Source organism: Carettochelys insculpta, chromosome 1 (assembly GCF_033958435.1).
Source record: "Carettochelys insculpta isolate YL-2023 chromosome 1, ASM3395843v1, whole genome shotgun sequence".
Lineage (NCBI taxonomy): Eukaryota > Metazoa > Chordata > Testudines > Carettochelyidae > Carettochelys > Carettochelys insculpta.
The window spans coordinates 137,965,195-137,978,311 of NC_134137.1; the positions used below are offsets into that span (position 1 = coordinate 137,965,195).

The 13,117-nt window shown below is 39.3% G+C and overlaps 1 protein-coding gene across 2 annotated transcripts in view; it reads right to left on the reverse strand.

Moving 5' to 3' along the window:
* The window catches only part of PRKX (protein kinase cAMP-dependent X-linked catalytic subunit), a 136,596-nt gene that overhangs the window by 55,195 nt on the left and 68,284 nt on the right, over positions 1-13,117 (reverse strand). For both annotated transcript variants that reach the window (XM_074992536.1, XM_074992546.1), the window contains exon 3: positions 4,611-4,874. In XM_074992536.1, the coding sequence (XP_074848637.1) occupies positions 4,611-4,874 (264 nt within the window). The remainder of the gene's footprint in view (positions 1-4,610; positions 4,875-13,117) is intronic.

A 13,117-nucleotide genomic window follows, 5' to 3' on the forward strand; every position in this document is an offset into this window, starting at 1 on the left:
TAAAACTGAAGCAGAAACAGGCAATTAACAATAAACAATGTAGACAAATTATTTTCAGACAAGATTTTTCACATATGGGGTTCACAAGACAGGAATTACTATAAAGCTATGCATACAAGACGGACTGTGCAGATTGCAAAATCACATAGAACAAAGCTATTTGCTCACTTACATATTGTGGTCAGCCAATCAGTGAGTGTATTTGGGAGGCTTTAATCTGGCCATTGTCTTCTAGCTGTTTACCTGGCATGACATTCTTCATCTTTTGGGCTCACAACACAGAAGCCCTTGTGCTCATTTGAGTACAGCAACTACAATGGTATAGATCACAGCCAGGTGGGAAACTCTGTACTGGCTCACTCATCTTCTGCATGCTGCACATGAGTTTGTCATTACCTGGCCTATCGCAGCCAACTCATTTGGCCAAAGGTCGGAATTATTAAAAAACAAAAAACAAACTAGAGGGAACAGAAGAGTGAGAAATTAGTCTGATTTCAAGTTAAAACAGTACCTTCCTGAAATATTATTTTTAAGTGCTCACTCTTTTGAATACTTTGACAGCAATTGTAATTTGCCTCTTAAATGCCTAAAGTAATGACAATAAATTAAAATTTTACTGTTTTTAAGAAGAATTGTTTTTTACATGCAAACATTAAATGTGAACATTTAATTCCTTTTTGAGAGAGGGGAAGGTAAAATGCAGAAAACCTTTGGAGACTTTTGCTTCTACTTTTATCTGGGCCATTCCTCTGTAGCATCTGTTTTCATTTTACTTTTTTCAGACTTTTCATTTGTGGCATTTATATTGGGGTTAAGTGCTTTATAAATTTTAAATATAATTATACATATATACCCACTACATCTCTGCAATAATTGTATTAGAACAGCTTTCCCTTTTTACGTGTGCACAAGACAGAACATTATAGATGGATATAGACACTACTTCTCTGCAATCAACTAGTTCTGTGTTTTTTCCAGATGAACAATAATACACAGTAAAAATTAGTCATTTTAAATTCATGATAGAACAGAATGGAGTATGATGTTTAACCATCAGTGACTATAACGAGCAGCATGGGTTTGATAATATACTAATTAAATAAATAATGCCACCCTCACTGCTGAACAAGTTACTTTGCATTATAGGTTGAACTCTAATCCAGAGCTCTCTCATCCGGCAACATCCGTAATCTGGCATGGATTTTAGTTAGCTGGATGTCCACTTACTGGTGAGGCCAAGTTTCCCGTGGAACCATAAAGTTTGTTTTCATCCACCAGTCCTGGCTTTAGTGTTCTGTGCTATTATTTAGCTCTAATTTAGCCCTGCATGCCTTGTCAGAGCCCAGTAATCAGTGGTAGCTTTGGTAGTGATGCTAGACCATACTGATTTCCTGTGGTCCGACAAATTCTCTCATTCGGCACCGGTTAGGTCCTGAGGATGCCATACAAGAGAGGTTCAACCTGTATAGTCCTCATCTCTTTTACAGTTGGAATAACTATAAATTACATGCCAGTCTACCACACTCAAGTCCAATCCAATGCAAGGTGCCCAACTATTATTTAAAACTACTTTTCTGAAAAACAGGACAGAAAATATGAACAGTATACAAAATATGGGAGATGGTATTACAGAATACATTCAAATTAATCCACTTGCCTTTTTTTCTGGATTTTAAATCACTAAAATTAAAAAGTATACTGTTCAGGCACTTTGCTGAGGCAGAGTTATACCCATTATACTTAACCCTCCCAAAACAAGCACCAAATTTAGATCAGCCACTAAGTGGCAGTATCTACATTCAAAAATAAAATCTTGGGATTTCATGCCAAATACAATTCAGTTCATAACCCTCCCACCCCCATCCCCCACCCTTTACTATATGCAATATTGTTTTTCTTTCTTTTTAATCTGAGGAATTCAGTGAATTGGAGGTTTATGAATTTAAGAAAGAACTGCTACTGGCTTATATTCAACTGTGTAAATCAGGTGTTATCTCCACAACTGTATATTAAGATTGCTGTCGAAGACAGGAAAGATCTTCCACTTAAAATATTTAAGTTAAATTTATTCAAGCAGGAGAACAGTGATCATTTTACACTGTTAATGTACAACAGAAACCTAAACAATCCAGTGAAATTTGGTACTGTGCTCAGAAAAGAAAATTAACATCTCTTTATCACAAACTTTACCTCCAGTATCAAAGAGGAAGCCGTGCTAGTCTATATACTATCAAAACAAAAAGCAGTCAAGTAGCACTTTAAAAACTAGCAAAATGGTTTATTAGGTGAGCTTTCGTGGGCCAGACACACTTCAGACCATAGCCAGACCAGAACAGACTCAATATTTAAGGCACAGAGAACCAAAAACAGTAAGCAAGGAGGACAAATCAGAAAAAGATAATCAAGGTGAGCAAATCAGAGAGTGGAGGGGTAGGGGGGGAAGGTCAAGAATTAGACTGAGCCAAGTAAGCAGATGAGCCCCTATAGTGACTCAGAAAGTTCCCATCACGATTTCAACCATGTGTTAATGTGCCAAATTTGGATATAAAAGCCAGCTCGGCTGTTTCTCTTTCCAAAATGGTGCGATAATTCCTTGTCAGTAACACACATACCTTTAGGTCATTGACAGAATGCCCCATTCCATTAAAATGTTGACTAACTGGTTTGTGGATCTGAAGTGTTTTGATGTCTGTTTTGTGCCCGTTGACCCTTTGTCTAAGGGAGTCAGAAGTCTGTCCAATATACAAAGCATCTGGGCATTGTTGGCACATGATGGCATATACGATGTTAGTAGAGGAGCATGAGAAAGTGCCCGTGATTCTGTGAGTAACCTGGTTAGGTCCAGTGATGCTATTTCCAGAGAAGATATGTGGACAAAGCTGGCAGCGGGCTTTGTTGCAGGGAAAGGTTCCAGGACTGATGTTCCTGGGGTATAGACTGTGGCTGTTAGTGAGGATCCTTATGAGGCTGGGAGGTTGTCTGTAGGAGAGAACAGGCATGTCATCCAGGGCCTTCTGGAGTGTGGCATCCGGATTAAGGATAGGTTGTAGGTCTGTTCTGGTCTGGCTATGGTCTGAAGAAGTGGGTCTGTCCCATGAAAGCTCACCTAATAAACCATTTTGCTAGTCTTTAAAGTGCTACTTGACTGCTTTTTGTTTTTTTACCTCCAGTGTTCAAGATCCTTTACTATTTACAGTACAACCTCAATACATGCCATTCATTCACATTTAAACACTTAATTCTGTTTAGGTCCGGAATTAATTGACTTATGACAGAATCAAGTACATATTTTATCAGTATTTTACAACTTGATTTTTGCCTGGACATGATTAAGGTATTCAAAAGAGTTGGAAAAATCTTTTAGTGATTGGGCTGGTTCTTTGCTACACCCAACCAGCAACATCTTTAGCCAGCCCAGGACTGGGAAGGTGCAAGCAAATGTTAGTTTTCCAAGTGACCCTGCTGTTATGATTCTGCCCGCCACATTCAGTGGTTGTTACTTTAAGGTGTACGTTTGGCTCAGCTGCATCTACCTTCATCCACTTGCGTCCCTTTTGCAAAAACCCCGAACATGCTAAAGCAGAACACGTGATCAAAGCAATCAGCATAATCTCTCATCAAGGGTATGTCATAACAAGAAATATCATTAGCATTAGTATATGATACAGTCTAGTTTTTATTATACCAATTAAATGGGGTTTCCCTTTCCCCACAGGCCAACAGAGTCCTTGCTGTAAGGGATATTTCTTTAATATTCAACTTAAGTGGTTACTTCTTTAACTCATCCGTACATGACTAATAGCAATCTACCCCTTCCCTCCAAAACATCACCTAAAGACATTCTTGTTTATAGACAGGCCAAGAGATGCAAGATACATTATTTAGACTGGATCATGCCATGGTCAACAAACTAATATCTCTTTTCACCAGATAAACAGAATAGATGGGTTTCATATAAAATATATGCTACAGCATAAATAGCGGGTGAGGTAGTATGGGCCATAAGATTTTTTCAATTAAACTCATTTTGCCTTCAGTTTAGTTGTTTTTTTTTTTTTTAACTGTATTATTGAGTTTCAATAAAACAGTACGTATTACCAAAATTTTCTTTAATACAAACTGAAATTCACTCTCACCCCTTCACATTCAAAACGTCCTTCAAAAAGCAAAGTACCAGAAAGTGGGGGGGGGGAGAACCACACTTACAATGCTTTCCAAAAAATCAAATAAAAATTTTACTTCTGAGTCTGAAAGATTATATCACATTCAAACACTGATGTCTGCTCATTTCACCTGAGTCACTGGTGCTTTGTAATGCAGGTACTGAAATACCAAATGCACAGGAATATTCACAAGGTTATTTAGAAAGTAATTCCTTAGCCACAGTGGAGATATTTGCTATAAATTTTGCTGAATACTGTCTACTGTATAGTAGTTTGGTTCAAGATCCCCTTCCTCCTGGTAATAGGGGCATAATGTGGTTCTCTCAAATGTGAGCACTACTAAGAGTGAACAAACAACAACAAAAAATAAGCACTAAACTAATCACCACTTCTCAGCCAAAACTTGCTTATGTTTTATTTTCCAAATGTGATTATAAGAAGTCTTACCTATCCACCAGCTTTTTAGCAAATCCAAAATCCGTAAGCTTGATATGGCCTTCTTTATCTAATAATATATTTTCAGGCTTTAAGTCTCTGTAAACGATTTCTTTGGAGTGCAAATATTCTATTGCACATATAATCTCTGTAGAATAAAACAGTCCTGTGCTGTTGTTAAAACGCCCCATGTTGCGCAGATAACTAAAAAGTTCTCCTCCGGGTACATATTCCATTAACATGTATAAAAAGCGTTCATCGTGGTAGGTCCAAAATCTGTAATAAAAAATCTTTATTAAATAATAAGCCAATAAATAATTTATTAAACAAATAAGGTATTCTGAGAACTGGTGTTGTTCCAGTGCAACAAGGAACCAAAGCATGCTAAAGTAATGAATACTTAACTTGTGGATTTTCAAAACCAAGATTTCAGTAGGATTTTTAGGTGCATGTGACTGCTTTATGGAGGAGGAGATTTTCCAGAGTTACATCAAGTAAGTGAGAAACACCCATCACCCACCCCACCTTTAAAATGATCATTCTTCAGTGCACAAGCCAACAACTAAGTGGCATCCTTAAAAAAGAAAGCTTTTCTTCCTAAATAGGATTTTCCTACAATTGTCCGTGATAGGGTTTCTTGCACTTTCCCCAGAACCCTCCAATAGTGGTTGCTATTATAGATACAACGATCCACTGTTATTTGTCCATATCCTATGTTCTGATACAGTACACAACATAGGGCAGCCCAAAATGAAAAATTAACAGTGATCTGAATTTGGAAAAGTAATTATGACAAGGTGTCTAAATGGAGAAAATACACTATAGAAAAACCATTTTTTCCATAATTTAAAGTCATTTCATATGTCCCCTTACACTTCTATAGCATCTTCCATTCAGGGTACCCAAAAGGATACTTTACAACCACACATGTGAGCTAGTAAAGAATTATTACCCTCATTTTAAGCACAGGGTAACTGGGGAGAAAAGTTTAGGGCCCTGTCAGAAGTTTGTGGCATAGCCAGAATAGAAATCATATTGTTTTACATCCAGTCCCATGACTTAACCGGAAGACCCTCCTGACTTACCAACACCCATAATTGTCTTATGCAACTGCTGCACCAACAATAACCAAGGACCTAGTTGTAACAAGACCTTCAGTTTTGACTAGAGTCTTTAAGCATCAAATTCATTATTTGTTGCCCTATTTAACAGTTCAAGTCCACCAACATTCCTGTACTGTTTTTCCCACCACATCCTGTACCTAGAGTTGTCTTCCAAAAAGGTGGGTGTGACAGTCATATCTGTTTCTGGTGAAGCTAGTTTTCCTTGTTTATTTGCCTCTTCCTACAAGAGTCCAATCCCACACACAGATATTAAGCTGACAATAAGTATTACCCACCATCCTACAGGTTCTCTTTTTTCAGTTGAGAAATACTTTTCCAGAAATACTACTACTCCCTGCACAAAGCAATCTAAAAACAGGCTATGCAACATAAGGGCCGTGTGTACACTAGCCCCAAACTTTAAAATGGCCATGCAAATGGACATTTCGAAGTTTACTAATAAAGCGCTGAAATACATATTCAGCACCTCATTAGCATGTGGGCGGCCGCGGCACTTCAAAATTGACGCGGCTCGTCCCAACGGGGCTCCTTTTCGAAAGGACCCTGCCTACTTCGAAGTCCCTTTATTCCCATCTGCTCATAGGAATAAGGGGACTTCGAAGTAGGCAGGGTCCTTTCGAAAAGGAGCCCTGTCGGGATGAGACACACGGCAGCGAGCCGCGTCAATTTCGAAGTGCCGCGGCCGCCCGCATGCTAATGAGGCGCTGAATATGTATTTCAGCGCTTCATTAGTAAACTTTGAAATGGCCATTTGCATGGCCATTTTGAAGTTTGGGGCTAGTGTAGACGTAGCCAAGGAAATACATTCCAGCTTATTTAAGTCAGAAGAAAAAGAGAATGTTGATCTAAACATGCCAGGTATATTAAGCATAAGCATAGCAAAGGCCAAGAGAGAGAAAACGTGTGCAATAGATGTGTGTGTGTCACACACATTACAGAATAATGCTTGACACAAAAAGGGGCAACACTCATCAATCATGGTCTCATGGCTTTAGCCTAAGACATAATAAAAGAACAAGTTTAAAAATTAGCACTGCTGTCTCACAAAAAGTTTTGTACTGAACACAGGATCATCATCTGCCTATGTTACAAAATGAAGATACAGTTTCCCCCTTCACAGTAATTAGACCAAATACCACACTGCTATCCAACCTGTGGGCCTAAAGGGAAGAGTCTGTTCAGAAAGTCTGTACTGGAATACTAACTGAACATGTGTTCTGAGATACATCCTACAACTTCTAAACTGAGTTGTCCCCTTGCTGCTTCCGCTCCATCAACACCACCACTTCCTCATGCTTACTGTAGAGAAAGAAGGAGAAAAAAGTTGGCTGGAAAGAATCCCTATGCATAAAATTAAAAATTCAGAGAGAGCTCTGCTTCTTACACTACAGCTAAGGGTGCAGAGAGGAAGAACTCTTGGACGCACACCCTCCCTGGCCATAAAATTGTAAGCGAGCATGAGGGGTGCTGAGAGCCATTGAACCAAACTGTGAACTGGGGATATACTGGAAAGCAGTTCAGGCTGATGGTGCCACAGCACACCCCGCCCCCTCCCCCTGGCCCCCTGCACCATAAGTTCCAACACATGAGTGGGGGTGGCTGAGAGGCAGAACCAGGGTGTACCACACCAGCAATCCTCCAGGGAAAAAAGCTTCCGTTAGTTTCATAGGCTGAAAATAAAATTGAAAAGTGCCTTCTAGACAGGCAGCAAGGTCACCCTCATTTCATTATTAGCAATTGGAGAAAATATTTCAGTTGTGTGAATAGGATATTTTCCCATCAGAAATACCACACTGACTTTTTAAACTCAGAAAAACTAGAGATTACTGTTCTATGACCTGCAAGCTGCACAAGCTCCAGGAAGAGCAGGGTAGTAGCTCAACAGGTGTTGCCTAAGTACCTTGAGCTGAGCAAAGTAAGACTTAATTTCCTGACAAAGGAACTTGAGAATGCCTAGCACAAGGTAAAATGGAAACAATGAAAACTACACCAGTACATCTCTCAGTTCCAGTACATGTTGTTCTGGGGAAACAGGGCACGCAACTGAGTGATGCTTGATGTTAATGCTGTTAAGATCTTGTTTCTAACAAGGACATGAAGGGCTGTCTTTCTCCTAAATACAGTAAAATCTAAATACCATTGTCTGACAATAAAATTCACCGAAAACCCCTTCCTACACCCAGTCACAAAAGAACTGGAACATGATGGGACACACTGAACAACTCAAGCATTTACAGTGCAAGTTGAGACATTAAACAAAATGGCCCCATAGACAGAAGAGTAACTCAGAGTTGTAGGACACAGTAAAACTAGAAAACTTGGATCTTAAAATATAAATATTGGTGGGGTGAGGGGAAAAAAATAATTAACAAAAAATGGAAGACCCAAATTATCTGAATGAAAAAACCACAGAATTTTGGGGTCTTCTGTTCTTGGTGGTTTTACTCTTTTTTTTTGGGTGGTGGGGGAGATAAGCATCTCTTAAATCAATTAGCAAAAATTAAAATAAGTGTCAAAAGCTAATCCATCAATGAGTGAGGCTGGAGGTCTTCTTTAACATATTTTAGACTACAATGCAATTGACTTAATGGGGGAAAAAAGCACGTATTGCAAGACAAGCAGTTTATTTTCACTTAAAAGGTTGTTTTTTTTTTCCTTTAACAGAATGTGGTATTAATAAAGCAACTGGCTTACAAAAGCTGAGGTCAAGCCAATGTGCATTATTTTAATATGAAGTTAGCTTTGGGATATTATTATGTTTACTGGGTCAACTTAAGTCTAGTTCTGCATTCTTAGAATCAAGAACATAGGCTGTAAACAACATTCCCTCTAGTTTTTTCAGTCTTGTGTGGAAGAAATGTTGTTATGTACACTGAGGCACGTGTGTATTACCAGTAGAAATGCAAAGCTATGGATATTCTGCTACTTATCTGGGCAGCACATGAATCTCTCCTGGCTGGCCACCCGAGCACTCAGCTTACTGGCTCAAAGGACTATTAAATATAATTGCCAATTTTCTTTCTAATTAACATTTTTTCCGAGAGCCATAAGTATATAAATTAAGTTAGTCAAATTCACATTAGAAACATCCTTTTCTTCTATGAGACTGATGTTTGCCTTAATATGCACACAGAGTAGCATACAAGACTAATGTGCCTAGCTGTTTCAATAGTATAAAATAAGCATTTCCTACACAAATACCAAATCGGAACACGTAAGGAGAGACTCAGAAGCACAAACTGTCAACTGTGCATTTAAGAACACATCCAGATGAATTTTTGACAGACAGTTCCACAAGTTGAGTTCAATTATGAGAAGGAACAACCAAAGTAATGGTGCGTCAAATGAAAAAGGTTATCGTCTCACGGCTATTCTTTCAACCCTTCAGGTAAGCATCTTGCACATGCACAGGCATGTATACTCACCCACACCTTCATTCTTCTTGCAGTGAAACAGGAAAAAAAATAGGAACAACTGAACACAGGTATTACTCAATCATATCTAAGTGTAAATCCACATCAAATTCCATTACAGATACAAGAGATGGTAAGGCCATTAAACACACAGTGAGTATTGTGTACATATCTGATATTCAGATCCCATTTAACCACTTGCTGGAAATGAGGGCCATAATTTTTATCAGTTTTCTTTGAGATAAAATTCTGCTCCCCTGCTATGGTTAAAAATATTTGCTTACATTTGTTTCCCCATTACAAGGGTTGCTATATCCTCTCTCCACAATTACCATGCAAATTTTTTATTAACTTTTCATATTGATGGAGCACCAGAGGTCCTAATCAATGTTAGTTCCCAGTGGTGCTAGGCACTACAAATACATACTACTCCTAGGGGAATTTAGCACTAAAACATTAAAAATTCTGCAGGTGTGTTTTTTTTTTAATTTTTATTTTATTTTATTTTTGAAAAAATAATATAATCGTGCCTGAGGCTGCCAGTGGGCCAGGCATGAACAGGAGTACTGCAAAGCAAACAAACAAAACCAAACCACAAATTTAAGGTGGAAAAAGTAAAATCCTGCAGGGAAGACTCTGTACAAAGTCTCCATTGGTCAATGGCACAGAATCCCAACAAAAACATATAAAACTGCTTTCCTCACACCACAGAGTACATGTTAAAACAAGGCAAATACAAAAAGAGCAAAAGGGGAGAGAGAGAAATTTCAATATATGAATTAATTTTTGACTTATAAAATAAAGTCAGCTATCCTCATCTGTTCCTCAAACTCTAGTCACCATTAACATTTCTAGTCTCACTTTACAACTTTAGCTCCCTCAACTGCTCTAAAAGCGGATAGAAGCATAATTCACCTGCTAACACTAGCAGAAGTTTGCTTTTACACCATAGAAACCAGATGCATTAGCTATGCCACACTCATTTTCCATCTGACGCAAAAAGTCCTGGCATCTAACTGTACTAATGAGCAAGGCTTAACAGTTTAATGAATCATTTTTTCCCCCATTTGAAAATTTCTCTAGAGCAAAAGGTATTGGTGTAAAAGCAAGAGACACTCACTTCATGATCAATTAGTGGTTGAATATTTGACCTCATATCTGTAATGCTTTTAAAGAGCATAATTCAAAGTAACTGAGCCCATATGTCACTAGCAGACCCGGCTTCGAGAAAACAGAATTGTGTGTCTGCTTATGAATTTAAGGAATTCCAGTCTGTCCCTGATTTGATTCAATCCTTTGCATGCACGCACATGAATCCAAGTGTTGACTCGTGGCTGCCACCCCTGGCAGGGGCACATTTCCCTGCTCCTGTCAAGGATGGCAGCCTGACTTGTGGCCGCTGCCCTGACAGGAGTGGTTTCTGCCCTTGTCAGGGGTGGCAGTCATATTACCGTGAGACGCGCAACTTGGTTGAGCGTATCTCGAGGATTTATTCTACAGTAAAACTGAAGTCTACCATGGCTTCGGAAAGAGACAATTACGGATGGCAAATAAGTATAGCTCAATGCTGATGTCAGCTGCATTTATACATGTACTATTTGGAAGCAGCCAGGCTATATGTGTAATTACAAAGCTGAAACAAACAGAAATTCAGTCAGTAACACATTATACGTATTTGGAAGACCCCTGAAGAACTCAAGGTCTATAAATCAATTTAAAAATAACAGTGGAAAACTTTATATTATAAAATGTGGCAGATTAGTATCCTATGTGTGCTTTATTTACAGGAGCGGTTCCCAACCTTTTCCAGATGGGGACCCATTTTGACAATTCAGGAAGACCCGGTCACCCAAGGCAATTCTAGAACCCAAGGAGGGTGGAGGGGGATGGTGAGGAAGAGGGGCAGGGCCATAACAAACAAGCTAATTTTTGCGCTTAAGGCAAGAATATAAACTTGCGCCCCCTCATGTTTATATATTCATAGTAGTTATTTCATAGAAGGGAAATACATTAAGAATAAAATAACACTGTTTATCATAGTTCATCTGAGTTGTGGGGGAAAGACTCTTGTTCCCCAAACCACTCTCTCTCGCTCCCCAAGTTTAAATCCCACATTCAGAGGCTGGAGGAAGGGAGTCACACTTAGGGGCTGGAGGGAGATACAAACAAAAAAAATGAAAACTGACAAATCAGCTACATAGTCAGAAGGGGGCAAAATGGGGAGGGGTGTAGGAAGTCAACACTGCTTTTGTAAAGGGAAGTCATGACTCACCAATCTATTTGACTTTTTTGAAAGGGTCAACAAGCACGTGGACAAGGGGAATCCTGTGGATATAGTGTACTTAGATTTTCAGAAAGCCTTTGACAAGGTCCCTCAGCAAAGGCTCTTAAGCAAAGTTAAGTGTCATGGGAAAAAAGGGAAGGTCCTCTCTTGGATTGGTAACTGGTTAAAAGATCGGAAACAAAGGGTAGGAATAAATGGTCATTTTCAGAATGGAGAGAGGTAAATAGTGGGGTACCCCAGGGGTCTGTGCTGGGACCAGTCCTATTCAACATATTTATAAATGATGTGGAAAAAGGGATAAACAATGAGGTGGCAAAATTTGCAGATGACACAAGACTACTCCAGAGAGTTAGGTCCCATACAGACTGTGAAGAGCTACAAAAGGATATTAATAAATGGGGTGATTAGGCAACCAAATGGCAGATTAAATTAAATGTTGATAAATGCAAAGTAATGCACACTAGAAAATATAATCCCAACTATACATATAAAATGATGGGGTCTGACTTAACTGTTACCACTCAAGAAAGAGATCTTGGAGTTACTATGGATAGCTCTCTGAAAAACACCCACTCGATGTGCAGCGTCACTCTAAAAAGCTAACAAAATGCTGGGAATCGTAGAATCATAGAGGAGTAGGACTGGAAGGGACCTCAAGAGGCCATCGAGTCCAGCCCCCTGCCCTCATGGCAGGACCAAGCATTTTCTAGACCATCCCCGAAAGCCATCTATCTAACCTCTTCTTAAACAGCTCCAGTGATGGAGATTCTACCACCTCCCTTGGCAATTCGTTCCAGAGTTTGATCACCCTGACAGTTAGGAACTTTTTCCTAATGTCCAACCTGAACCTCCCCTGCCGCAATTTAAGTCCACTGCCTCTTGTTCTATCCTCAGAGGCAAGGAAGAACAAGTTCCCTCCCTCTGCCTTATGACACCCTTTTAAATACCTGAAAACTGCTATCAATTCACCCCTCAATCTTCTCTTTTCCAAGCTAAACAAGCCCAATTCTTTCAGCCTTTCTTCATAGGTCATGTTCTCTAGACCTTTGATCATTCTCGTTGCTCTCCTCTGGACCCTCTCCAATTTCTCCACATCCTTCCTGAACTGCGGTGCCCAGAACTGGACACAATACTCCAGCTGAGGCCTAACCAGCACAGAGTAGAGCAGGAGAATGACTTCTCGTGTCTTGTTCACGACACACCTGTTAATGCATCCTAGAATCATGTTTGCCTTTTTCGCAACAGCATCACACTGTTGACTCATATTTAGCTTGTGGTCCACTATAACCCCCAGATCCCTTTCTGCTGTACTCTTTCCTAGACAGTCCTTTCCCATTCTGTATGTGTGACACTGATTGTTCCTTCCTAAGTAGAGCACTTTGCATTTGTCCTTATTAAACTTCATCCTGTTTACCTCAGCCCATTTCTCCAGTTTATCCAAATCCTTTTGAACTATGACCCTATCCTCCAAAGAAGTTGCAACCCCTCCCAGCTTGGTATCATCTGCAAACTTAATAAGTGTACTTTCTATGTCAATATCTAAATCATTAAGAATCATTAAGAAAGGAATAGATAAGACAGAAAACATCATATTACCACCATATACATCCATGGTACGGCCGCATCCGGAATATTATGTGCAAATGTGGTTGCCACATCTCAAAAAATATATTGGAATTGAAAAAGCTTCAGCAAAGG